Source organism: Artibeus jamaicensis, unplaced genomic scaffold (genome assembly GCF_021234435.1).
Source record: "Artibeus jamaicensis isolate MK-2021 breed Jamaican fruit bat unplaced genomic scaffold, CSHL_Jam_final scaffold_36, whole genome shotgun sequence".
NCBI classification, from domain to species: Eukaryota; Metazoa; Chordata; class Mammalia; order Chiroptera; family Phyllostomidae; genus Artibeus; species Artibeus jamaicensis.
The window spans coordinates 477823-500175 of NW_026522041.1; the positions used below are offsets into that span (position 1 = coordinate 477823).

At 55.2% G+C, this 22353-nt stretch overlaps 4 protein-coding genes across 11 annotated transcripts in view; 3 read left to right on the top strand and 1 right to left on the bottom strand.

The window, feature by feature from the left end:
• Positions 1 to 427: 427 nt before the first annotated feature.
• Positions 428 to 2998, bottom strand: PAFAH1B3 (platelet activating factor acetylhydrolase 1b catalytic subunit 3). 5 transcript variants are annotated; one of them, XM_037159995.2, is made up of 6 exons: positions 2911 to 2998; positions 2439 to 2820; positions 2162 to 2251; positions 1480 to 1596; positions 1279 to 1401; positions 428 to 753 (listed from the first exon to the last, which is right to left on the bottom strand). In XM_037159995.2, exons 2-6 carry the CDS (start codon positions 2511 to 2513, stop codon positions 466 to 468), a joined length of 693 nt encoding a protein of 230 aa, XP_037015890.1. In that variant the 5' UTR covers positions 2514 to 2820; positions 2911 to 2998; the 3' UTR covers positions 428 to 465. The 5 variants fall into 5 exon arrangements, with proteins under 5 accessions (XP_037015890.1, XP_037015893.1, XP_037015894.1 ...); XM_037159998.2 differs by lacking the exon at positions 2911 to 2998 and adding an exon at positions 2848 to 2902 and having other exon boundaries at positions 2439 to 2529; XM_037159999.2 differs by lacking the exon at positions 2911 to 2998 and adding an exon at positions 2821 to 2862 and having other exon boundaries at positions 2439 to 2529.
• Positions 2999 to 3020: 22 nt separating this feature from the next.
• On the top strand, positions 3021 to 6923 carry PRR19 (proline rich 19). Its single transcript, XM_037159987.2, has 3 exons — positions 3021 to 3701; positions 5721 to 6345; positions 6432 to 6923. The coding sequence occupies exons 2-3, from the start codon at positions 5727 to 5729 to the stop codon at positions 6887 to 6889; spliced, it is 1077 nt and encodes a 358-aa protein (XP_037015882.2). The 5' UTR covers positions 3021 to 3701; positions 5721 to 5726; the 3' UTR covers positions 6890 to 6923.
• Positions 6924 to 8726: 1803 nt separating this feature from the next.
• On the top strand, positions 8727 to 16795 carry TMEM145 (transmembrane protein 145). Of its 3 annotated transcripts, XM_037160038.2 has the most exons (15): positions 8727 to 8896; positions 9622 to 9696; positions 9815 to 9892; positions 9978 to 10064; positions 10157 to 10258; positions 10358 to 10442; positions 10555 to 10626; positions 10724 to 10792; positions 11087 to 11167; positions 11248 to 11326; positions 11479 to 11572; positions 12321 to 12493; positions 13034 to 13154; positions 15325 to 15531; positions 16018 to 16795. In XM_037160038.2, the coding sequence occupies exons 1-15, from the start codon at positions 8777 to 8779 to the stop codon at positions 16264 to 16266; spliced, it is 1692 nt and encodes a 563-aa protein (XP_037015933.2). In that variant the 5' UTR covers positions 8727 to 8776; the 3' UTR covers positions 16267 to 16795. The 3 variants fall into 3 exon arrangements, with proteins under 3 accessions (XP_037015933.2, XP_037015932.1, XP_053513124.1); XM_037160037.2 differs by having other exon boundaries at positions 15325 to 16078; XM_053657149.1 differs by lacking the exon at positions 9978 to 10064 and having other exon boundaries at positions 15325 to 16078.
• Positions 16796 to 17266: 471 nt separating this feature from the next.
• The window catches only part of MEGF8 (multiple EGF like domains 8), a 42104-nt gene continuing 37017 nt past the window's right edge, over positions 17267 to 22353 (top strand). For both annotated transcript variants that reach the window (XM_037160000.2, XM_037160001.2), the window contains exon 1: positions 17267 to 18154. In XM_037160000.2, coding sequence (XP_037015895.2) covers positions 17968 to 18154 — 187 coding nt within the window. In that variant the 5' untranslated portion in view covers positions 17267 to 17967. The remainder of the gene's footprint in view (positions 18155 to 22353) is intronic.

Genomic DNA, 22353 nt, shown 5'->3' on the forward strand with positions numbered 1-22353 from the left:
CCATTTGAGAGAGAGCTGTACGGTGTGGAGGAATGACTGCCATGAGTGCCAGGGGTGGGAACGTCAGGAATCTTCGACAGGAAGTGGCATCTAAGCTAGGCATAGAGCACCAGCCAGGGGAATAGCACGTGCAAATACTGGAGGACTACTTTGGGTGAGCTTTGACTGTTAAGCCACCATGTTCCTGGAATTCTCTTCTTGATGCTGATCCTGTAGGGTAGTGTTGGCAAACTGGTTTCACTTAGTGTTATTGATTAGCAGTGCCTGCCTGGAGCACTGCTCTGCTAGAAATGGGCCTTCCTCTACAAGAACCAGAGTTCCTCAATAGATGGATGACCCTGTAGAGTTGCAGGGTCACAGAGTTCAGGCCTGAGGCAGAGCTACTTAGATAGGCATGGCCAATCAAGCAGAAAATAGGACAGGAGACTGAAGAACAAGAATTTAATGTTGCAGAAAAGTGGATGCTTAGAGTGTGGGCTCTGGTAGAGGGACACCCTGACTCTGGTCTTGGGCTAGCAGGCGCAGCAGCAGGGAGTGCAGGGTCCGGCAGACAGGTGTGTAGCCCAGGCGGCTTAGGTGCAGATAATCATACATGTCATGGTGGCTTATGGTACCGTCTGAGTGCACAAACCCGGGGTCAGCATCCAGGAAGTGGGCTCGTGGATGGCCAGCCAATGCTGCCCGTACCAGCTCATTCACCTGTTGGTTTTTCTCACGAAGTGGGTTAGGGTGCTGACCTCTCGGAAGCAGGCCCTGAGGAGGGGCACCAAGAGTTGTGAGGAGATCTATCAACATCTGTGTCCTAGCAGCACCTTTGTGCCAAACTCTTCTCCAACCCCCATCACGAAGTCCCCAGCTGAATGCATTAGGGATGGAAAATGGGGACTGGAAGGTTAATTCCTGCCGTTTTTTGTCTGAGACCCCGCTCAGCGACAACAGTCTTGTAAAAATGTTGACAAAATAACAAGGGGTCAGTCCCTCTATCAGGAGGAAATATGCCAGCTAGAAGTGATGTACATTCACCCCAAGAATGCCTGGCATATATTCTGAATCTTGACACCCCAGAATCTCCAGTGCTGCCCTGAGCAAAGAGACCTAATTGGTGCCTGAACAAGTCCTTATTCACAGCTGCTGTGATGGATGTGACAAGCTTCAATGTGAAATTTTGCTTGAAAGCCGCTGCTCTGTGCCAAGCTGCCCAGAACCATGCCAGCCATGATTACACCTGAGAGGGTCCCTGAACACTACCATTCCTTTCCCGCTCTCCCACACTCTCACCAGCACCACGACGCGGGCCTGAGGCTGCCGCTGGTTCACCAGCTGCACGATGGCCTTGATGCCGCCAGCCACCTGCTCTGCTGTGTGTCCATGGTTGTTGGTACCCACCCAGACCACCACAATCTGTGGAAAGAGAGGCGTGGAGCAGTGGTGAGGGTGCAGGCTAAGGGAGTTCTAGATGCCCACTGAAGCCCTGCTCACCTTAGGCCGGATGTGTTCCAGCTCCCCATTCTCCAGACGCCACAGCACATGCTGCGTGCCATCACCCCCAATGCCAAAGTTAAGTGCGTGCAGAGGAGAGAAGAGCTCCCGCCATATCTGTGGACAAGAAGTGTGGCCACAGGGGCATTGTCAGCATGGACCACTACTCTGGGTCGAAATGTTAACCAGACGTCACTATGGAAGAGTCTCTCTTTATGGAGGGCATCTGGTTAAATCTCACCCAGAGCAACCCCCAGTATGGTCAAACCTCACTTTATGCAAACCCATTATACTGCAGGAACTCCAGTGGAGCAAGACTCACTTTGTGGAAATGATTCTGCTTCAGGCATGCATTGAAATAGTTAAATCTTACTTTGAGGAAAGCCATTTGGGTTTAATCTCGCTTAGAGTTGCAATCCTTTAAGCAAACAATAAAGAGCCTCACCTTAGGCAATCTTGCAGGAAAGCTTCATTTTAGGTCTCACTATACGACCCCAGCCTGACAACGCCAGGGCATGCACTTCGCTCTCAGTAGAACGTTGTCCTTACACTGAAATTCTGGGTGCTCCGCTCTACCTGAGGCTATTTCAGGTACCCCATATCCCGTCTGGCCTGAAGTCTGGTCCAGGCGTGTCAGTGAGGGCAGGCCTGGGTGGGGCAGGAGGAGGGAGACGGTCCTCACCTCGCACTGGTGCATTAGCTGGACCAAAGAGTCCCCGATGAAGACGACTTCGGGTTCTTTATCTTTGCTGTCAGCCACGAACCGATGGTGCTTCAGGGATAAATAAAGAATTACGGCACTCTCGCTCCCGGGCCCGCCCGGCCCTGCTTCCTTAGGCAGCACCATTCTAACTGCCCTAAATTTCCCAATCAGGTAGTAAGAGTCTCGAGAACCAGCTGAACTACTGAGCCCCGGCCCCAACCCCTGACCCCTTCTTATTGCGGGCAGGATCGCTCACCAGGGACATCCAGCGTCCGTCGCCCTGAACGTCCTGCACCGGCGTGGGCTGGCTGGCTGGGTTCTCTCCGCTCATGTCGAAGTCGTAGTTTCTGCAGGATGAGCGAACGAGTTTGGCTACGGACTAGTCCCGGAGGAGGTGGCTCCGCCACGCCCACCCCTACCCCTCCAGGCAACAATGGAGGGCCCAGAAGCTCGCACTCCAGCAGCGGATGAAGGCCGATACCAAGCACCGCCTCTTCTCCTGGGGCGGAAACCTTCACTTAGGAGGGGAGACGGATCGGGAACCTGCTTCCCCTACGGCTGCCTAGCAGTGAGCTCGTCCGGCGCTTCCCGCCCGCGCGCCTTTCCACGCCGCGGCTGAGGATCCAGTATCCTTGCACCTGGGGAAAGGGGGAGGCTAGACCAACCGGCATCCATGGGAGGAGGCGAGAGAAACCACCCCACTGGCGTCACGGGGAGGGGCGAAGTACCTGAAAGGCCGAGAGTGGGCGGGGAAAAAAAATCTAGCACCCTGCCTGGGAGAAAGAAACCATTTGCTGTAGGACGAGAAGTGTGCGCAAGGGCTCACGGACTCTGGCTCTCTCTGCCTCCCCCCCCCCCGCGCCTCTCTCCCCCTCTCCCTCTTTTTCTCCCTGTCTCTCTCTCTCTCTCCCACTCCGCGTGTGGGTGTGTATCCGTGTTCGGTCCCATTCACGTGATGGGGGTGGAGGGGAGTGAGTGGACGAGTCCATTCTGGCATCCCTTGAAGGGGTGGCTCGTACGCACCTGGCTTTGAGGAGGCGCTCCCATTTTTTACGGTTGAGGGGGAGAGAAAAGGAAAATGGCAAAATGTGAAAATTAGAGGCTCAATTTTAAGGAAACACTCTAAGGCAGCGCCAGGACTTTAGTGAGTCTATCTGCTCATGGGGCTCCCCTATTCAAAAACACCAATTTTGTGGCATAAAATCTAAACTACACGTCTTTGTATTCCAGACATCACAGGCCATGCCAGGAGGTTAGAAGAAAGTGTAGAAAGAGAAAAGAAATTAGAGACGGTGCAAGGCCCAGGGCCAGCCTGGCAAACCTCCCGCAGCAGCTCACCTTGCAGATCTGTGGCCTCTGCTCCCCTCCCTAAACCCACTGCCAACCAACAACTTCAGCTGGGTGTGTCTGGGCTCTGAAACCTACATCCACAGCCAAGGACAGCTAAGGTCGATCCTCCCCCCACCCAATCTTAATCTCAGATCTCGTCTTCCTAGATCTCCCCGTTCTCGGGGAACAGGTGTGTGTGTGAGGGAGGGCCCACAGCCCCTAAACCTCATGGCCGTATTCCCAGATGGAGCCTTCCCATCTATTTGTTCCTTCTAGGCAGGTTGATACTGAGATAGAGAAATGAGTCTATTGTTTATGTTTTACTTCAATACACTTGCCTAGTACAGGGCCTGACTCATAGTACCGAGTACTATGACTGTTCACAAGTACTTGCTGAATGAATATTACATGAATAGATCAGATCCTGGCCTTGTCCCAGTGTGTTGACAGAGCAGAGGGATGGATCAAGGTTGTGATTAAGGGAGGAACTGGGGACCTCTGGGGATGAGACAGAGGCCGACTCTATGGCAAGAGGTATTTTAGAAGGAATAGTATCTGAGTCAGGATTTGAAAGATCATGAAGGTCAGCCAAGCAATATTACACAGATAATACAGCTCATTTGGCGATGGGGAATACCCTGGCATAGTCTGATTTTAAAGTCTGAGGGGAGCCCTAGCTGGGTAGCTCAGTTCTTTGGAGCATTGTTCTTGGTGCACCAACGTTGTGGGTTCAATCCCTGGTTCAAGTACATGCCGGATTCAACCAATGAGTGCAGGGACAGGTAGGGCAACAAATCGATGATTCTCTTCCTTTCTCTCTCTCTCTAAAATATCAATCGATAAAATTTTTTTAAAAGTCTGAGCGGATAAGTGTAGATAGATAAATTCGAGAGGTAGACAGTTCCTGAGGCAAAGCTTAGTGAGAAACAAAGCTTCGAGGCTTTCATTCACCAGGGACTATTTTATGTTAGATACTGGCTCACCTCAAACTAACAATAACTGCGTGAAGTTAGGTACTGTTAGGAATCCCATTTTACAGATTAGGAAACTGAAGCTCTGAGCAGGTACACAATTCTCCAAGTCCATACAGCTCAAATGTGCCAATCTGGACATTTGAACCTAGCCCCAGAGCCTAGCTCTGAATGGCGACCCTATACTGATTCACTAAGGGTGAAATCTCTGACCTCCCGGGGCTGGCTAGCCCATTTCATGCTTCAGACAGTAAGTCTCCTTATAGACGTATAAACCAATCGGATTCAGGAACTGGAAGGCCTCCTCATAGCCAATTGGTGGCTGGGAGGTGCCCAAGCACAAATGGGAGGTTGACGAATGTGAAGGCGAGGCTACAACCGGCATTCTGAGCCCCGGGCACGTGCCTTCGAGCCTTCAAGCCTTCGAGCCTCGGGCCTCCAAGACGCAGAGACGTCAAAGGGCACAATAGGGGCACGCGCATGCGCAGGAGGCTCGAGGCCCGGAAGCACACCCGGCGCTTGTGGTGTGGGAGTCACCTTGGAAAAGAAGCCCCTGCGCCCCACTGGCAGGTGGGGTGGGCGGGGCTGGGGGGCAGGGGTTGGCTTTGTTGGGGCAGGAGATGAGGGTGCCCCTCCCCCACTCTTATCCTACTAACTGCGTCCCCCACTTTTCTACGTCAACAGCTCCATCCTCCTCACATTCTCTATAACGCAACTCTCCCAACCCCCTGACCAGGCCCCAGTCCCTGATATCTCCCCTGTCACCTTGACTGTATCCTACAGGTTCCTCTCTGTACAGTTACTTCTCTCTCTCTCTCTCTCTCTCTCTCTCTCTCTCTCTCTCTCTCTCCTTTCCTTCTCTACCATCTCTCTCTGCTTTTTGCGTTCTGCAGTACCATCTCTACCCCCAGGATTTCTCTTCTGTACGAAATCCGTTTTGGTTCTCCAGATCCCTCCAGTCTCATGATTCCCTCCCCTATCCCATCTTCTATTTAGCTATTTCCTCATGTCCCTGTAACCCTCTGTATTCCCTGACAGATCTTCCCATTCAGCATGAATCCCTTGATCCCACCTTATACTTATGACGACTTCATAGACCAAGCCCTGTCTAATCCCTCTGTGCCCATTTGCTCTCTCATCCTGTCTTCCATTTCACCCCAAACCATCTCTTCTCACTACTCACTTTTAGTTCCCTAGCTTATCTGCTTGCCGATGACCACCCTATCTTTGTATTCCAGGACACTATGGACCCACGGGGACCAGTTCCCCAGTCTTTACAGAGGACTGACAAACCTGGTCGGGTCCGCCGTCGAAAGACCAGGAGGGAACGTAATAAGGCCCTGGTGGGCAGCCGCCGTCCACTGGCCCATCAGGATCCTCTTGTGGCTGGTCGGAATCCACCCATGGACCTCCAGGATCCTGTGGCCTCTGCTGCCCCCAAGCTTGTGGTCATAACCCAAGGCCGGCTAAGCCGGGAACACCGGGGTCTCTTCAGCCATGAAGTGAAATCTCTGGATGTGGCACGGCTGCTTAGCAGTGGGTCCCTGGAACCTGGCACCCCCACACTACCCACCAAGCTTTCACCAAGCCCAGGCAGGACCCGAGAACCAGCCCCACAGTCAACAGGCAAGGAGAACCAGGTGCCTGGAGACTCGGGCCCAGGCCCACCTAGTCCTTCAGAGCTCCCTGGCTTGGGGCAGCTGCTAGGGGAGTTGCAGTGCCAGCTGATTCTGCCGCAGGCTTTCCCCAGGAGGAACCTAGTGCAAGAGAACAGGGATGCCATCGTGGGTACCTTACAGGCCGGCCATGGGTGTGTGCCCGACCTTACCCTGGTGCTCCGGGGTGGCCAGCCGCCCTTGTCAGGTGAGCCTACCTCCTGCCTACTCTGCTTCCCTTACCCTTGTCTGTTTTAGCTCAGCTGTCCCCCACGCTTCTTTCCTTTTTGTCAGGGATCAAGCCTGGGAACCCTGAGAGACGAAGGATCAATAGCCCTGAGCAGTTCCCAGGGGAAGGAAGGCAGAAGAAGAGACGGGGGACAAAGGAATTCGCCTTTGCCAAGCCTCACACCTCCAGCACTCCCACTACACACAGAGTGAGCCTGCCACCACTGAAAGGTCCTTGGCCACCCACATTGCCTTTGTTGTCTTCACCCTCTGCGGTGGCCTGGGGCCCCCCAACAGCCTTTGACCTGCTGAAAAGCATTTGGCTGGTGGCCACACCACCCCCTCCGAACCCCTGTGGGGTCAGCACACCTCAGCTCCTGCCTCAGCAGCCTTCCCCATTGTTGCCCCGAAGCTCTGCCCTGGACTGGAGTCCCAGCATACCTGTCCCACAGCCTAGCCTCTCCTGGGTGGTAGCCCAGAGCAGCCCAGAGGCTTGGTCCTTTCCACCCATGAGACTGTACTAAAGGGGCTAATAATGCTGGGCTAGGGGTAGCATTCTCAGTCGCTTCAATAAAATACCTTCTTCATTGTCCTCTTGATTTTTAGTGAGTGGTTGACTCAGAAGAGCCGTTTCCCTTAGCTCTGAGTTCTGAGTCCAAAATGGAGGGGAAGATGCTATCACTTATCTCCTTCCTAGGCCGTGAGAGACCAGCAGACTGGAGAAATCTGGGGCTTTAGTTAGTTCAACACATCCACCCAATGAGGCCAACTGTGTGCTGGGCTCCAGCTCTGGTGATGCTGGGGCCCCATGGGGAGTGAAATAGGCTCTGTCCCCAGGAGATTCCCAGTCCAGTGGTGGGTGCAGAGCCCCAGCCTCAGTGGTTATCTGTGGGAGAGAAAGGTGGAGTGGCTGGGGAAGTCCGAGGAGGGAGTGATGACTCTGCTGCAGTGATGAGGGAGGTCTTCAACATGGAGCTGAGCCGGACCCTTGTGTTTCTCAAGACTGGTAGAAACTTGCTAGTAGTGAAGGAACACAACATTTGAGGCTATGCGAACGCCATGTGCAAGACCTGGAGAGGGCGAATAGGGGATGTGGGACCATTTTCATTCAGTCCATATATCTGTGTGCCATGCTGAGACCTAGAGTGAGTCACATCTGGGCCCCGCCCTTGAGGAGCTCCTGGTCTGCTGGGTGCAGGGACGGTGTGTGTGTAGGAAAAGCAGATAGGCCTGAATCTGGCCCGCAGACTTTTGTTTAGCTTGTGATATGTTTTAAGTTTTTTGAGTCCATTGCCTACTGTTACAAATCATACAGTTTGCTTTAAAGGAAAAAAGGATTGCATTTCTGCCTTCTAAAAAAAAAGAAAAATGGAAAAAATGTATGATAGGAGGAAGCACTGCACCTGTCATCCCTCCTGGCAGCCCTTGGCTCAAGCCAAACATCAGAGGCCCCTTTCATGGGATTCACACTCTTCCTTGAAAGTGTTCCACACACCTATGTTTCCTGCTTGGCCCCCTGGTTTAGAAAGTTTTTTAAAAATGCTATTTTGAGAAGCAGCAAATTTTCTGCAGTGGAGGGAGAGGGATGAAGCTAGACATGTCTTGGAATCTTGAACAGGAAAATCTACCTGAGGGGCTTGGACCCTACTTTTGCAAACTTTTCCATGGTTCCCCATTGCCATTGGAAAACTAGGGTTGGCACCAGCATGAACCAGAAGATTTCGTGGCTGTGCACTGGCTGAGGTCTAATGGGGAGAAAGTTGGCTATACTGCAATTTGAACCCAAATAACTAATTTCAGAGTCTGCTCATGGGCTTTTCACAGCAACCCTGTTGCACATCCTGGAAGCAGGACAGGATAGGCTCAGGAAGGGGGTGTATAGTGGTTGAGGTTGAGGGCTCTCTGCCACCTCCGTGTTGTGTGACCTAGAACAAGTGGTTTGCCCTCTCTGTGTCTCTGTGGGCACTTCATAGAGTGCAAAAGGAGGTGTGGAACGCTAGTACCTTCACTGGACCCGGTGGGGGATGGCTGGCATGGGGGCGGGGATGTGCAAGCAAAGAACAATGAGGGGACTAAGTTGAGGGTATATCAGGACTGAGCTGGGGTCGGGGAGTTGTGGGTCGTCCGAAGATGGGAGTCTGGAGGAGGCAGGGCTTTTCGGAATGTGAGTTCAGTTTAGGACACGGGGAGCCGGAGGTATCACCGGACTCCCAGAGGAGAGGACTGGGGCTGGGACAGGGTAGAGAGGGTGGGAAAGGGGCCGGACCAGACAGTTCCGGAGGAGGGGGTGGGGATCGCAGCGCCCTGCGGCCTCTTTAATCGAGGGCGCGCGTCGGCCGGCCTGCGCGTTCTCGCCGCCGTCGCCAGGCCGGAGCGGGAGCGGAGCCCGGGCTGGGGCCAGAGCCGGCGGAATGGAGCCCCTGCGCGCGCCGGCTCTGCGCCGCCTGCTGCCGCCGCTGCTGCTTCTGCTGCTGCCACTGCCCCCCCGCGCCCGGGCCAAGTATGTGCGGGGCAACCTCAGCTCCAAAGAGGTGAGCGTGCCTGGCCCTCCTCAGCCACCCGCCGGGCCCCCAGGGGAAAGGAGAGGGAGAGGGAAGGGACTGCACCGCCCCCTACTGCCCCCCACGGGGGGGGGGGGGACCTAGGAGCCGTGAGAGAGGGGGCTGGGGGAGATGGAGGACTGGGTCAGGGTTAAGGCCAAGGGAGGCCGTGGGGTCCAGAGGAGACCTCGGTGGTTGTAGGAGGGACATTGAGGTCAGAACTAGGTGGGGAGTGGGGACCGGCTTGGGAGAGTCGGAGTTTGGGGTGGGGGCGGGGAACCGCCGAGGTGGTGCTGAAGGGACAGCACTTTTTACTCCGCTGAGAGCCTCGAGTTCACGCTCTTGCACAAGACCGAGAGAGGGCCATTGGGAATATTGCGCAGCATAGGGTGGTCTCTGGGACCCGCGGCGGTGTCAGTCGGATGGTGACTGAGACAGAAGGTGGCAGGGATGGGGATCTGGCCCTCCGGGGTCTTTCTCAGGGCACCCGGGGAATAAGAAAAGTGTTTGAGGGGAGGAGGCATCTGAGACAGGAATCCTGGACCCAAGGTGAAGGGATCACGGAAGAATTTGGGATGTGGCTTGTTCTCCACAATTTGGGATGCTTCTTGGGAAATCAGGCGCTGAGGGCAGGGAAGAAAAGCTGAGAGTCTATGGAGTTGAGGAGAGTTTCTCAAAGGACTGGGAAAGAGGGTTTGACTGCACCCCTTTTCCAGGACTGGGTGTTCTTGACAAGATTTTGCTTCCTCTCGGATTATGGACGACTGGACTTCCGTTTTCGATACCCTGAGGTGAGTCTTCCCCAAGCACCCCCACACTGAGGCTGGGTGTTCCCTTGGCCTCTCAAGGTAAGAAGGGCTACCCTAGCTCTCCGTGCTCCTCCAAACCCCCAAATCTCTGGCCCTGCAGGCCAAGTGCTGTCAGAACATCCTCCTCTATTTTGATGACCCATCCCAGTGGCCAGCTGTGTACAAGGCAACGGACAAGGTGAGGGCTGTGAGGAGGGTGGACGGGAGGGGGAAAAGGTCAAGGCTGGCCAGGGAATGACCGTGTCCATCCTTGCCTCCTCCAGGACTGCCTGGCCAAGGAGTCAGTAATCAGGCCTGAGAACAACCAGGTCATCAACCTCACCACCCAGTATGCCTGGTCAGGCTGTCAGGTATGGGCCCAGCCTGGGGGACTAGACAGGCGGTGAAGGTCAAGGGCCTAAGGATGGTGCAGACAGGCTTCAGCTTTCTCGCTCCTCCCCAGGTGGTGTCAGAGGAGGGAACGCGCTACCTGAGTTGCTCCAGTGGCCGAAGCTTCCGCTCAGTGCGTGAAAGGTGGTGGTACATCGCGCTCAGCAAGTGTGGGGTGAGGGGCTGTGCTAGCCACCTGGCTCTTTTCCTCTTTGCCTTCCTGCCAGTACCCTACCTGCCCAGGGCCCTCCTTAGACCTCCACTCTGCCCACAGGGAGATGGGCTGCAGCTGGAGTATGAGATGGTCCTCACCAATGGCAAGTCCTTCTGGACACGGCATTTCTCAGCCGATGAGTTTGGTGAGCCTACGGGAACCCCAGAAGCCAGGATCTTTGCAGGACCCCGAGGCCAGGTGTTGGCTGAGAGATACCAGCCTGACAGAACCATTTCTTCCTTCCATCCAATCGGCAGGGATCCTGGAGACAGATATGACTTTCCTCCTCATCTTCATTCTCATCTTCTTCCTCTCCTGTTACTTTGGATGTGAGTCTCGCATGTGGGAGATATGAGGGGAGAAAAGATGGGGGGGGGCTGCTCTCCCTTCTTGTCTGTAAACAGCCTTCCTCGACACCCCTTCTAGATTTGCTGAAAGGCCGTCAGTTGCTCCACACGACTTATAAAATGTTTATGGCTGCAGCAGGAGTGGAGGGTGAGGTTTAGAGTATCTCAACTTTAGAGTTCTGTGAGATGAGGGACCTCAGGCCCAGATGTCTGGGGACTTAGGGTGGAGGGGCTGGAAACATGGACCCCTGGGTCTGAGGGAGGAGGGGGCTGGAGGCCTGGGCTCCTGGGTCTCCTAGGAGGTCAGCGGAAGTAAACTGTCTGGAACCCTGATGGGGGCAGAGGAGGGTTCTGGTCACCTGGGTCACAGTGCTAGGGGTTAGTGATGCACTGAAGCCCATTTCTGTTCTGTCCTTTCCTTTCTCTGCATATCCTCCCTCAGTTCTGAGTCTCCTGTTTTTCTGCATCTACTGGGGCCAGTATGCCACTGATGGTATTGGCAATGAGAGCCTGAAGATCTTGGGTGAGAATGACGGGGGCCAGCGTGGGCACTCGGGCTCCTCTGCCACCGTGTCTGAGCCCCCCTCTCTTCCCTTCTCCCAGCCAAGCTGCTGTTCTCCTCCAGCTTCCTCATCTTCCTGCTGATGCTCATCCTTCTGGGGAAGGGATTCACAGTGACACGGTGCCCAGGCTGGGCTGGGAGGGAATGCTGGGGATGGGGAATGGCTGGGCTGGGCAATGGGGTGGGAGAAGGGGTACGGTCTGGGGGGGGGCGGCCACCCCTCCTCCCTGACAGCCCCACCCCTGCCATCTCCCCTCATGGCCTGTCGCCAGGGGCCGCATCAGCCATTCAGGCTCTGTGAAGTTGTCTGTCTACATGACCCTGTACACTCTTACCCACGTGGTGCTGCTCATCTATGAGGCCAAGGTGAGTCCCACCCACCACTGCCCAGGCCCTGCCCCTACCCCGCAGAAAGCTTTCATGGCTTCCTCCACCTGTCTGCTAGCCCTTCTCCACATGGCGTTCCTCCTGGCTCTCTCCCCACCACTCTGTGATTTCCTGTTCTCCCATCCGTCTTCCTTAAGTGCATTCTTCCCCTCTTCACTGTCTCTGAGTGGCTTCTCCCTCCTCCCGCTGTCTCTCACTGTCTGTCATACTTATGCTCAATGTCATGACCAAGAGTTCAGGAATCACACAGACCTGGATTCCACTCTGGCCGGCCCACCTCCCAGCTGGCTGATCTTGAGCGATGGCCACTTTCTCTGGGCCTGTTTTCTTCACTGTGAAATTAGGAAAGTTTTACCTGCCACAGGGCCTCCTTGAAGGCTTTAATACTACTGTGGCTTTGGCTTCAGCCAAAAGACATCTCTCTTAGCCTCAGTTTCCCCCTCTGTGAAGCGGGGTGATCATAGGACCTACCTCAGGGAGTTGACGCAAATTGAAAGCTTCCACAAGGCAGGGTTTACCCCTGATGGGCCCGGGTAGCAGGTGTATTCTCTTCCTGTCTTTGTCCCTCTCTCTTTACCTCTGCATGCTTCTGCCTCCATCCCTCACTCTCCTGTTGCTTCCATCCTGCCCAAGTGTCTCTGTCCCCTGGGTGGCCATGAGTGTGCTCTGGGGTCCCAGTGTGGAGGGCAGGAGACCAGTGCTATGACAAACCTCTCCCTTGGGTCAGTTCTTTGACCCAGGCCAGGTACTGTACACGTACGAGTCGCCGGCAGGCTACGGGCTCATCGGGCTGCAGGTGGCAGCTTACGTGTGGTTCTGCTACGCTGTGCTCGTCTCCTTGCGTCACTTCCCGGAGAAACAGCCCTTTTACGTGCCCTTCTTTGCTGCCTACACCCTCTGGTGAGATGTGCGGGGTCCCCAGTATATCCTTTTGTGATCTCACACAAGTCAGTTAACTTCTGCCTTATTTTCCTCATGTGTTTAACGGAGGTCGAAATTGTGCCTGCCTCACAGTGCCACTGTGAGAGTTCAGTGAGCTTATATATGTAAAGTGCTTAGAAAACAGATCTGACATGCAGTAAGTCCTCAGTTGTTACGACTGTTAATCCATTGTTAAAATCCATATGGAAAATCCATATGTTAATCCATTCATCAACTCTATTGATTTTCCTGTCAGGTGCTGGGATGTGGTGTGGGGTGGAACTGAGTTCAATTCAACCTAGTGCGAGGCCCCCAGAATTTCCCAGGCCAGTGGGAATCTTGCCCTCTTTAAACCTCTGGCTTCTGAAAGTCACACAACTACCCTCCAGTTTGGGACCCACCTGGGGCCTGTGTGTGTGTGTGTGTGTGTGTGTGTGTGTGTGTGTGTGGCAGGGGAGCTGATCCAGGGGGTGGAAGGCATCACACAGTGTCTCTACCAATCCACTTCCTCCCCTTCAGGTTCTTTGCAGTTCCTGTCATGGCCCTGATCGCCAACTTTGGGATCCCCAAGTGGGCTCGGGAGAAAATTGTCAATGGCATCCAGCTGGGCATCCATTTTTATGCCCATGGCGTGTTCCTGGTGAGGACGGCATCTTGCGGGGTGGGGAACCAATGGGTGCAGAATGTATGAGGCTCTCACCCTGACCCGCCTGAACCTTGTGTTCTGAACACTTGGTCCATATCCTTCACTTCATCCCTTCAGTTATTCAATGGACACTTCATGAAAGCCTGCTGGATTCTGCAGGCTGCTCTGCTGTGCCCCCAGATGCCACTCTCGCCCGTCCTTCTCTCCCACCTCGTGTCTGGCCTCTTCCCCTCACCTACCCTCTTTCTTTGCCCCCTTCTTCATTCCCATTCTTGACCCTGTGTCCCCACTGCCTACCCCAGTCCCCTTGGTCTCTACTCCACCCTTCTCCTATATGTCCTCCAAATCTGCCACTCCATCATAGGGCACTGTTTGGGCAGAAGCAGCTGGGGGTGGGCCAGGCCAGGGCTCCAGGGACCTAGATCTGAATGGCATCCGGAGGGTACTAGCAGCAAATCTCTTCTTTGCCCTGATGTACATCCTATCCAGCCTTCTGGGTGACAGGTTTTTGTTGTTTTTTTTTAAAGATTTTATTTATTTATCTTTAGAGGGGAAGGGAGGGAGAGAGAGAGAGAAACATTAATGTACGGTTGCATCTGGTGCATCCCCTGCTGAGAACTGGCCTGCAACCCAGGCATGTGCCCTGACTGGGAATCGAACCGCGGTTGTTTGGTTCACAGGCCTGCGCTCAATCCACTGAGCTACACCAGCCAGGGCTGGGTGACAGTTTTTACATTCATCAATTCATCCATCCATTTATCCACCCACCACCCATCCATCCACCATTCAGGAGGCACCTGTTTCACACCAGGAACACCCATATGCTTTTATTCCTACCCTCTCTTTGAAGTGTCAGAGGAGCCCCACATAGTGGTCATTGGCCCCACCTGACAGAGAAAGGAAGCTAAGGCCCAGAGGTGGGAGGTCACCTGCCAGGGCTCCATGGCCTTTAGTGGGAGGACAGGGACTTTGAACTTAGTTCTTTTCCAGCAGACCACAAGACCTGGCATGAAAGGGAGGCAGGCATCACTGAAGGCCCCAGGGGTCCACCATGTGCTCTGTGTAGGAAAGGTACTCAGCTGAGGGAGGTGGCCAGGTCCCTGCTCTGCTACCCCCCAGCCTGACTTAGGTACAGATTTACCTTCCTGGGAGAGTCCATCTTGAGGCTCTGCAGGAAGTCAGAAAGGGGCGGAGAACTCATCATGGGCCAGGCTCTGCACCAGTGGTTTCCATGTCCGCCCCTCCCTTATCTTTTGGAATAAGCACTGCAATTCCTTTCCACCAGTGAGGCTCAGAGAGTTTAATCAACGTGCCCCAGACCCCACACTCAGTGAGCTGTGGGGCTAAGAGGTGAGGTGCGGGCTCAGAACACCAAACACTGTGCCCTTTCTGCTATATTTCACCTTGAGCCAGTTTCATTATTAAAAATGCTCAGGATAGCTCAGCACGGCTTCACGGTGGACATCCCACTGCTGATTGGTTTCGGCTCCTTCGTTTATTGAGCACAACCTTAGAGGGCCATGCTGGGCTCCCCAGATGTGGTTCTAGAGTCAGACTCAGTTCCTTCCCTCCTACCAGACTAATGGGGAGACGGCCCTACATTCAACCAGTATTTATGGAGAGCCTCTCTGTACTAGGCACCCTTCTAGGAGGTATTGGGGATTTAGCAGGAAACAGAAGGATCAAGTTCCTGCCCTCAAGGAGTTAATGTTCTAAGGTCTACTGGTTGAATTGAATTTTGTGTGTTTACGAAAATATTCTATGATTTTTTCTGTCCAGTATGATAACTGCTATCTACACGTGGCCATCAAGCACTTAAATGTGGCTAGTGTAACTAAGAAACAGAAAAATGAAGTTTCATTTTGATTAAATTAAATGCAGCCACATATGGCAGGTGGCTATCATACCACACAGAGCAGGGCCCTGAAGCTGAACTAGTCAGTGATAGCTCAGCGATCAGGGCTCTGACCGAGGAAAGCATTGGCATAGTAATGAGTTGTGATGAAGGAAAAAGGTCAGAGCCCAGGGTACTGTGAAAGCCCATGGGAGGCGCCTAGTTCCGTCTGAAGGGTTCAGGGAAGGGTGGGGGATTCCAAGTGAAGGGGGTCCTTAGGCCTGAGTCCTGGCCAGTGCTTCTTCAACCTGCACCTGTCCCTCACTCTAGATCATGACACGCCCCTCGGCGGCCAACAAGAACTTCCCCTACCACGTGCGCACATCGCAGATAGCCTCGGCCGGTGCCCCGGGCCCCGGGAGCAGCGAGTCAGCGGACAAGGCCTTCCCGCAGCACGTCTATGGGAACGTGACGTTCATCAGCGACTCGGTGCCCAACTTCACGGAGCTCTTCTCCATCCCCCCGCCCGCCTCCTCCGTAAGCCCCGCGCCCCTGGCGCCCGAGGAGCTGCTGGCGCCGCCCCTGGAGTACCTGACCCCGCTCCCGGCCCCGCCGCCGCCCCCAGCGCCCAGGCGCCTGAGCCCACCCCCTGCCTTTCGCACCCCTCGCGCCGCGATGCCGCGCCGCGACCATCTCCCGGCGCCCGCGCCTACCCTGCCAGACTGGGTTCTGGCGCTGTTGCGCACGCCCCCGCAGACGCCACGCGCCGTGCCCCCGCCGCTTGCCTTCCGCAGCTCGCCCCCACCTCCCCGGCCGCCGCCGGAGTTCGCCCCTCGCTCCCCGACGCCGCCCCTTGAGTATCTAGCCCCGCTGCCCAGGCGCCCCACCACCCGCTCCTTCCCTGACTGACACGGGCGCCCACACCTGGGGAGGGGGTTCTCCGGCGGGAGGGGGACGGGCCTTCGGGACCGCATCTGCCCCACGTGGGTCCCGGACGGCCTCTGACCCTGACCCCCCTCCCAGGCCGGGAAGCAGGTGGAGGAGACGGCGGTGGCGGCGGTGGTGGCCCCGAGGGGCCGCGTGGTGACCATGGCCGAGCCCGGCGCGGCCTCCCCGCCCCCTCCCGCTCCGTTCCCCAAGGCGGCCGACCCGAGCTGGGATGGCCGGACACCGCCCTACCAGCCTCTGGTGCCCCAGACGGCGTCGCCGCACACCGGCTTCACCGAATACTTCAGCATGCGCACGGCCGGGGGCACTGCACCCCCGGTCTGACACCCCTGCCCACCCTTGCCTCATGGGCCATGCGCCGGGTCCCGGCCGGGCTCCGGACCCTCTCTCTATCCCAGCCCCAGGGTTCGGTCATCCCAGGCCTTCCCGACCCTCCCCATCCCGCGCGCCCAGGTAGGGGTGCAAGGTGTCCCGCTCCCCCCACCCCCTGACTCTTGTGCCAAACGGTCCCGCGGGAGCCGCTCTCCCCGTCCCCTCCCTCAGCCCCTGCCCCGAGCGGCGCCGGATTCTGGGCTCCCGCTGTTCCGTGACCTCCGGCCCCCTGGCCCCCTCCGAGACCTCTGACCCCGTCGGACCCTGGAACACCAGTGAGGATCGCCGGGACCCTGCCCATGGGACACTCCAAGAGGACTCCACGACCCTGTGCCACTGCTCCCGGGACGGATATTGTGAAGCTCGTCTCGACTTTGAAGCCTTCCCTTAGATCTCTGTGACCTCGGACCCGTGCTCTGTCCACCCCCATCTCCACCCCAGGGGCCTCCCTCAGGTCCCCGGCAGAAAGACTTTTTTCCCTTCTTGCCAAAATAAAGAAGATTCGTTGAGTTTTTATCTATAAGTTGGCCTCTTTTACATTGACGGTGCTCAGAGACAGGGCTGAGAAAGAACCGTTCTAGGCTTGGGGTCTCAGTGTGTCCATCCGTGAAATGGCAAAGTGGGAGAGGTCTGCATAATGTGACCGTTATGTTGACCCAGAATTTGAGATCACTGAAGATATGAATCATCTAGTCCTCTCACTGCACCGCTCTTTTTACCTTCTCTTCCCGACTCAGAGGTAGAGGCGCCCTCAAGTGGCACAGAGTTGTCAGCCAGCTGCACCCTGAGTTTGGGTTACGATTTTAGCATTGCGCATGTGCAATTTTTTTCCCCTGGCCATGGAGGTTAATATTGCACATGCGCTTGCAAACAAACGGGCGCGCGGGGGGGGGGGGGGGGGTGTTCCGGAAGTCTCCATTTGTGGGGGGTGGGGTTAAGTGTTCCGCAGTCCTCCCGGAGCCGCTCTGACCTGCTGCTCCGCTACTTCTCGCCTCCTCTCCCGGCCCCAGTTCTCCCACAGCGGGCACCCTCCCGACCCCGCCCTCTTGCCCACCAAGCGGTCTTCCTAGGACCGCTCTGGCCCGAGCGTCCCCTCGACTCTGTGATCTGGCCTATCCGGCTGTGTAGGGAGTCGCGGGTGGGTGAGCGACGGAGTGAATCTTTGCGGTCCAGACCTGAGTCCCTGAGAACGGGCTCCGCCCCCGGCTGGAGTCTCTCCCGGACCATCCCCGCCTGGCCCGCCCGGGCCTGCATCCTCTATGGAGCGCTCGCCCGGCTTCAGGACCCTTCGCCCCCTGGGGACCCACCCATCTCTAAAGTCCGTTTCGGCCTGCAGCGGTCCGCGTCTGTAGTTGCTGGACACCGTTTTTGGGGTCAGCCAGCCTATGGGGGCCTGTGTCTATAAGGGACTCCCACAGTCCCTAGGGCTCGGCCCCGCCTATAGCGACCCCATTTTCAGGGCCTATCATGGGTCTCTAAGGCCCACCCCTCGACTTCCAGAGCCCGTCGCCAGCTGCGGTTCCCTTAGCAGGGACTGCGAATTCTAGACCTCCCTGGTCTACAAGGCCATGTCCCGTCCATAGAGGTCGCCTTCAGGGCCTCACACCGGTGGAGGGTCCCCGCGGTCTGTAAGGGTCAGTACCGGAGGCAGCGATGGCCCTTGGCCGGGCTCTGGTCGCCATGCTGGCCCTGTCTTTGGTCTTGCTGGGGCCGCTGTCCCCTGGGGCCCGGGCCGGGGACTGCAAGGGGCAGCGGCAAGTCCTGCGGGAGGCCCCAGGCTTCGTGACGGATGGTGCGGGCAACTACAGCGTCAATGGCAACTGCGAGTGGCTCATCGAGGGTGAGTAGGGCGGTGTGGGTCACACACCCTGTCATTTGCTAATTCATTCATTTGTACAGTCATCCATCCATTCGCCACATCTCCAGAGCCCAGTTCTGGTGCAGGCCCTTTGCTCTGAAAAGCAGCCACCTTGGGCGCTACCCTGCAAGGCCTTGAAGTCTGGTGGGGGAGTTTCCCCTACACTCAGTTGGACAGTTGCAAGCTAGGAGCATCAGCGAGGGGTATTCTGAGTAATTGTTAGAAACCTCAGGCAGTGAGCCCAATTGCCTTGCTTCAAATTTGGTTTTCACTTCTTACCAGCTTTGTGAATTTGGGAAAGTGGCTTCCTTTCTCTGAGATTCAGCTTTCCCTCCCCTCAAGTGGGGATAATAATAGTACTCACCATGGAAAAAGTTATAGGGAGGATAAGCAATAATGGGAAAAGCCCTGGCCAGTGTGGCCAAGTTGTTTAGAGTGTCGGCCCCATAACTGAAAGGTTGTGGGTTCGATTCCAGGTCAGGGTATATATCTAGGTTGCAGGTTTGATCCCCCTTCTAGGCACCTATGGTCCCCAGTCCAGGCTTCTACAGGAGGCAAACCACTCGATGCTTCTCTCTCTCATCGATGTTTCTCTATCTCCCTTCCTCTGTCCCTTCCCCTGTCTCTAAAAGCAATGAAAAAGTGTCCAAAGGTGAAGATAAATAAAAAAAAAACAACCCCAAACCCAAACATATTATTGACCTCATAGAGTTGTTGGAATGAAATGAGAACTAGTATTTTAAAAAAGATTTTATAAGGGAGAGAAAAAGAAAGGGAGAGGAACATTGATGCAAGAGAGAAACATCGATCGGTTGCCTCTCGAATGCCCTCGACCAGGGATGGAACCTGCTACCCAGGCATGTGCCCTGACTGGGAACCAAAGCAGCAACCTTTTGCTTTGCAGTAAGATGCCCAATCACCTGAGCCTGACTAGGGCATAAGAACAGGTGTTTAATGTGCCTGGCAAATAGTAAGCACTCAGTGAATGGTATTAGGGTTATTACTGTTGTTTGGGTTTTAAAAATATTTTATTTTTAGAGAGGGGGGAAGGGAGGGAGAGAAACATCAATGTGTGGTTGCCTCTTTCGTGACCCCCTGGGAACCTGGCCTGCAACCCAGGCATGTTCCCTGACTGGGAATCAAACCGACAACCCTTTGGTTTGCAGCCCACGTTCAATCCACTGAGCTACACCAGCCAGGGTCTGTTGTTTTTTTTTAAGTACTTACATAAAAGGATTTTTTCAGTCATTCATGTGCTACATATTGCATTTGGTACTGAGACGTAGCAGAGACCAAGGCAGTCCCAGCAGTCCCTGTTGGTTTGAGGCTTGGGATTCAGTGGGGAAGACAAATACATTAATAGATGATAACAGTCCAGAGTGATTGGTACTGTGATGGAGAAACCCCACAGGTATAGGGGATCCTGGAGGAGGTGCCTGGCCTGGGGACCAGAGAGAGCAGAGCGGGCCTCCTGGAGGAGCAGATGCCTGAGCTGAGGCGTAAAGGACCAACTGTAATCAGCCTTGAGGAGGAGGAAGAGCAGTCCAGGAAGAGGGAACTCTGTAAAGGCCCCAGTCTTACCCTCGTGGGCTCCCAGTCCAGTGGGGGAGATAAATTCACCTCCAAGGGGTGGGGGAGCCCAGAGAAAAAGTCTGACTTGGCCTGGGCAACATCTGAGACCAGAGGCATGTGTAGCAGGGAGCAAAAGGGCATTCCAGGCAAGGAGAACAGCCTGTACAAAGGCCTAGGTGCAGGAGGGTATGGTGCTTTGGAGGAAGCAGAAATGCAGTTCACTAGAACACAGAATACAAGAAGACCAATCATGAGCCAGAAGCTGGAAGGTGGAGGGGAGGCGGAGGGTATAGGACCATCCCGGGGGTGGGAGAGAGGTAGCATAGAAATCCGAAGGCACTCAGAGGCGGAGAAGTCCAGGAAGGCCTCCCTTGGGCGGTGGATGTAGGAGTTGGTCTTCAAGGAGAGGTGGGAGTCCCCCAGCGGACATCCTGGGCAAAGGCCAGAGGTTCAATGGCCTGGATCATGTGGGGCCTCCCTTTGTGGGCTGTGGAGCTTGGCCTTTATCCCGGAGCACTGGGAGCTGTGCAGGGGGTTTGAACAGGGGAAGGACATAATCTCATTTGTGTTTTATGCGTTATTTATTTATGGCTGTTGTGTGGGGTACGGATGAAGCCTGTTTCTTGGCATGTGTGTCTGTCCCCAGCTCAGGGGCCATTTCTGTCTGGGGGTGAGAACAGAATGGGAGGTGTGTGTGTGTTGGGGGTAGAACTCACCCTCTGGTCCTGAAGATCCCCAGCCTGGGGCGGGGGGAGGGGACACAGTGTGCCCAGGTCTGAAGCAGAAGGAGGTACAGGGTTGGGGCAAGAAAACTGCAGGGGCGTGAGAGGACACTGCTGGGGTCACAGAGGAGCAGCCAGGGGAGCAGGGTTCTGAAGCAAGCGTAGGAGTTTACGGGGTGAGAAAAGGGAACAGCCTCCATGTGTCTCAGTGTTACCGAACAGAGGTCCAAGGGGGGCAATATTTGGCCCACCCAGGGACGCCAAAAACTGTTACAGAACAGATACACTGGGGCCCAGACTCCAGAGGATGGTATACTAATACCGTCCAGACCACCTACTGGGCTCGATGGTCCGTCGCCAATTGGAAAGGCGTCTCTCAATGCCAGAGATTTGTGAAAAGGAAATGTTTATTTAATGCTATTCAGACCTAACTTAGTAACCCAGCGTCTTCATTAAAATATCAAAGTCCTTTAGGATATCCACCTACTCACACAGTGCTCCCTTCTCCCCCTGCCTTAATTTGGGGTACCGTAACTCAGGAAAAGAGCACATGTCCGTGTTTCAGGCTGCTGGCACTTTCAGCTGTGTCACCATCCAGGCAGGATCTCCAATTTATCCAAAGTCATGTGGCACCTTCTCACTGTCCACTGGCAAGAGTTCTTTGTACCCATTTTTCCAGGCAAAGTCTCTCCTGCTTCCCAGGCCGTGCGGCCAAAGGGAGCACCCAAAGCCGCGTGGGCCTCCTCTACCAAAGCTGCAGGGGTTTGTACTCCACCAAAAGTGCATGGCTTTCTTCTTCACCTGGCTGCAGGAGTCCCCACTCTGGCAAAGCCGCGTGGTTCCCTCTTTACCTGGCCTAGAGGGGGTCCTCACTCTGCCCAAAACCTCGTGGCTCTCCCTCAATGGCTGCCATGTCTGGGTTTAAATCCCCGCGCCAGTCTTCCTCTGTACCCCTATTTTTGACTCCTCCCACAATCAGCTACACCTGCCAGCATTTCTATATTATTGCAAGTTTACTGGGCTGCCATCGTGAGTCTGGACAGGTATGGCCCCATGTCCTGGAGCCAATCTTCTCCAAGCTCCCATGTAGGCACTGTAACTCAGGGGACCTGCCCCCCAGATACATCTTGGGAGGAAGTAACTTCATCCCCCTGGCTCCAAGCCTGGCCACAGCCATTTAACATATCCAAGTGACCCACCAAAGGCTAAAGATATGTTAAATGACCCTGCCATGGATTAGCTGCAAGGCTGTGGCTGTCCAAAACAGCCCTGCATGTTCCTGCTCCATGTGTCCCTTCCCCCAACTCACACCTGTGGGGGAAGGGATGAGGACATCTTATATGTCTCTCCAATAATTCCTAGACACCTTGAGTTCTGGACATCATTCCAAATCCCTTTTTGGGGCCCCGCTCTTGGCTGCACCCTGTATCATCAGGAGCCGTGTATGGGTTTGTCTGGCCTGTTGGCTGGAAGGTGAGGAGGGTACCAGAAGCAGGGGGAAGGAGGGCCTTAAGTGTCCCGCTGGGCAGCTTGGCTTTGCTCTTGGGATTGAAGAGGAGCCACAGCGGATTTTGAGCAGGGGTGGGGCTTCACTCTCAGGCTGGGTGGGGGTGGACTGGGGACCTGGTGTGCTGGTCTTGCAGGGGAGGGTGAGTTCTGACTGGGGCAGGAGCTAAGGAGGTGGAGAGGCACAAAGAGTACTGGTAGATGTTTGCGAAGTTTCACCAGTGAGACTGGGGGACCAACTGGCTGGATGTTGGAGTGGGGAGGAGTCTGGGAGACTTCCAAACCCCCCCTTGATCTCCCATTCTTCCCAATGCCTCGCACCTCTAAGAATCAACATGTTCCCCTATCTGCTGAAGAAAGAAACCACTGCATCACTTAATT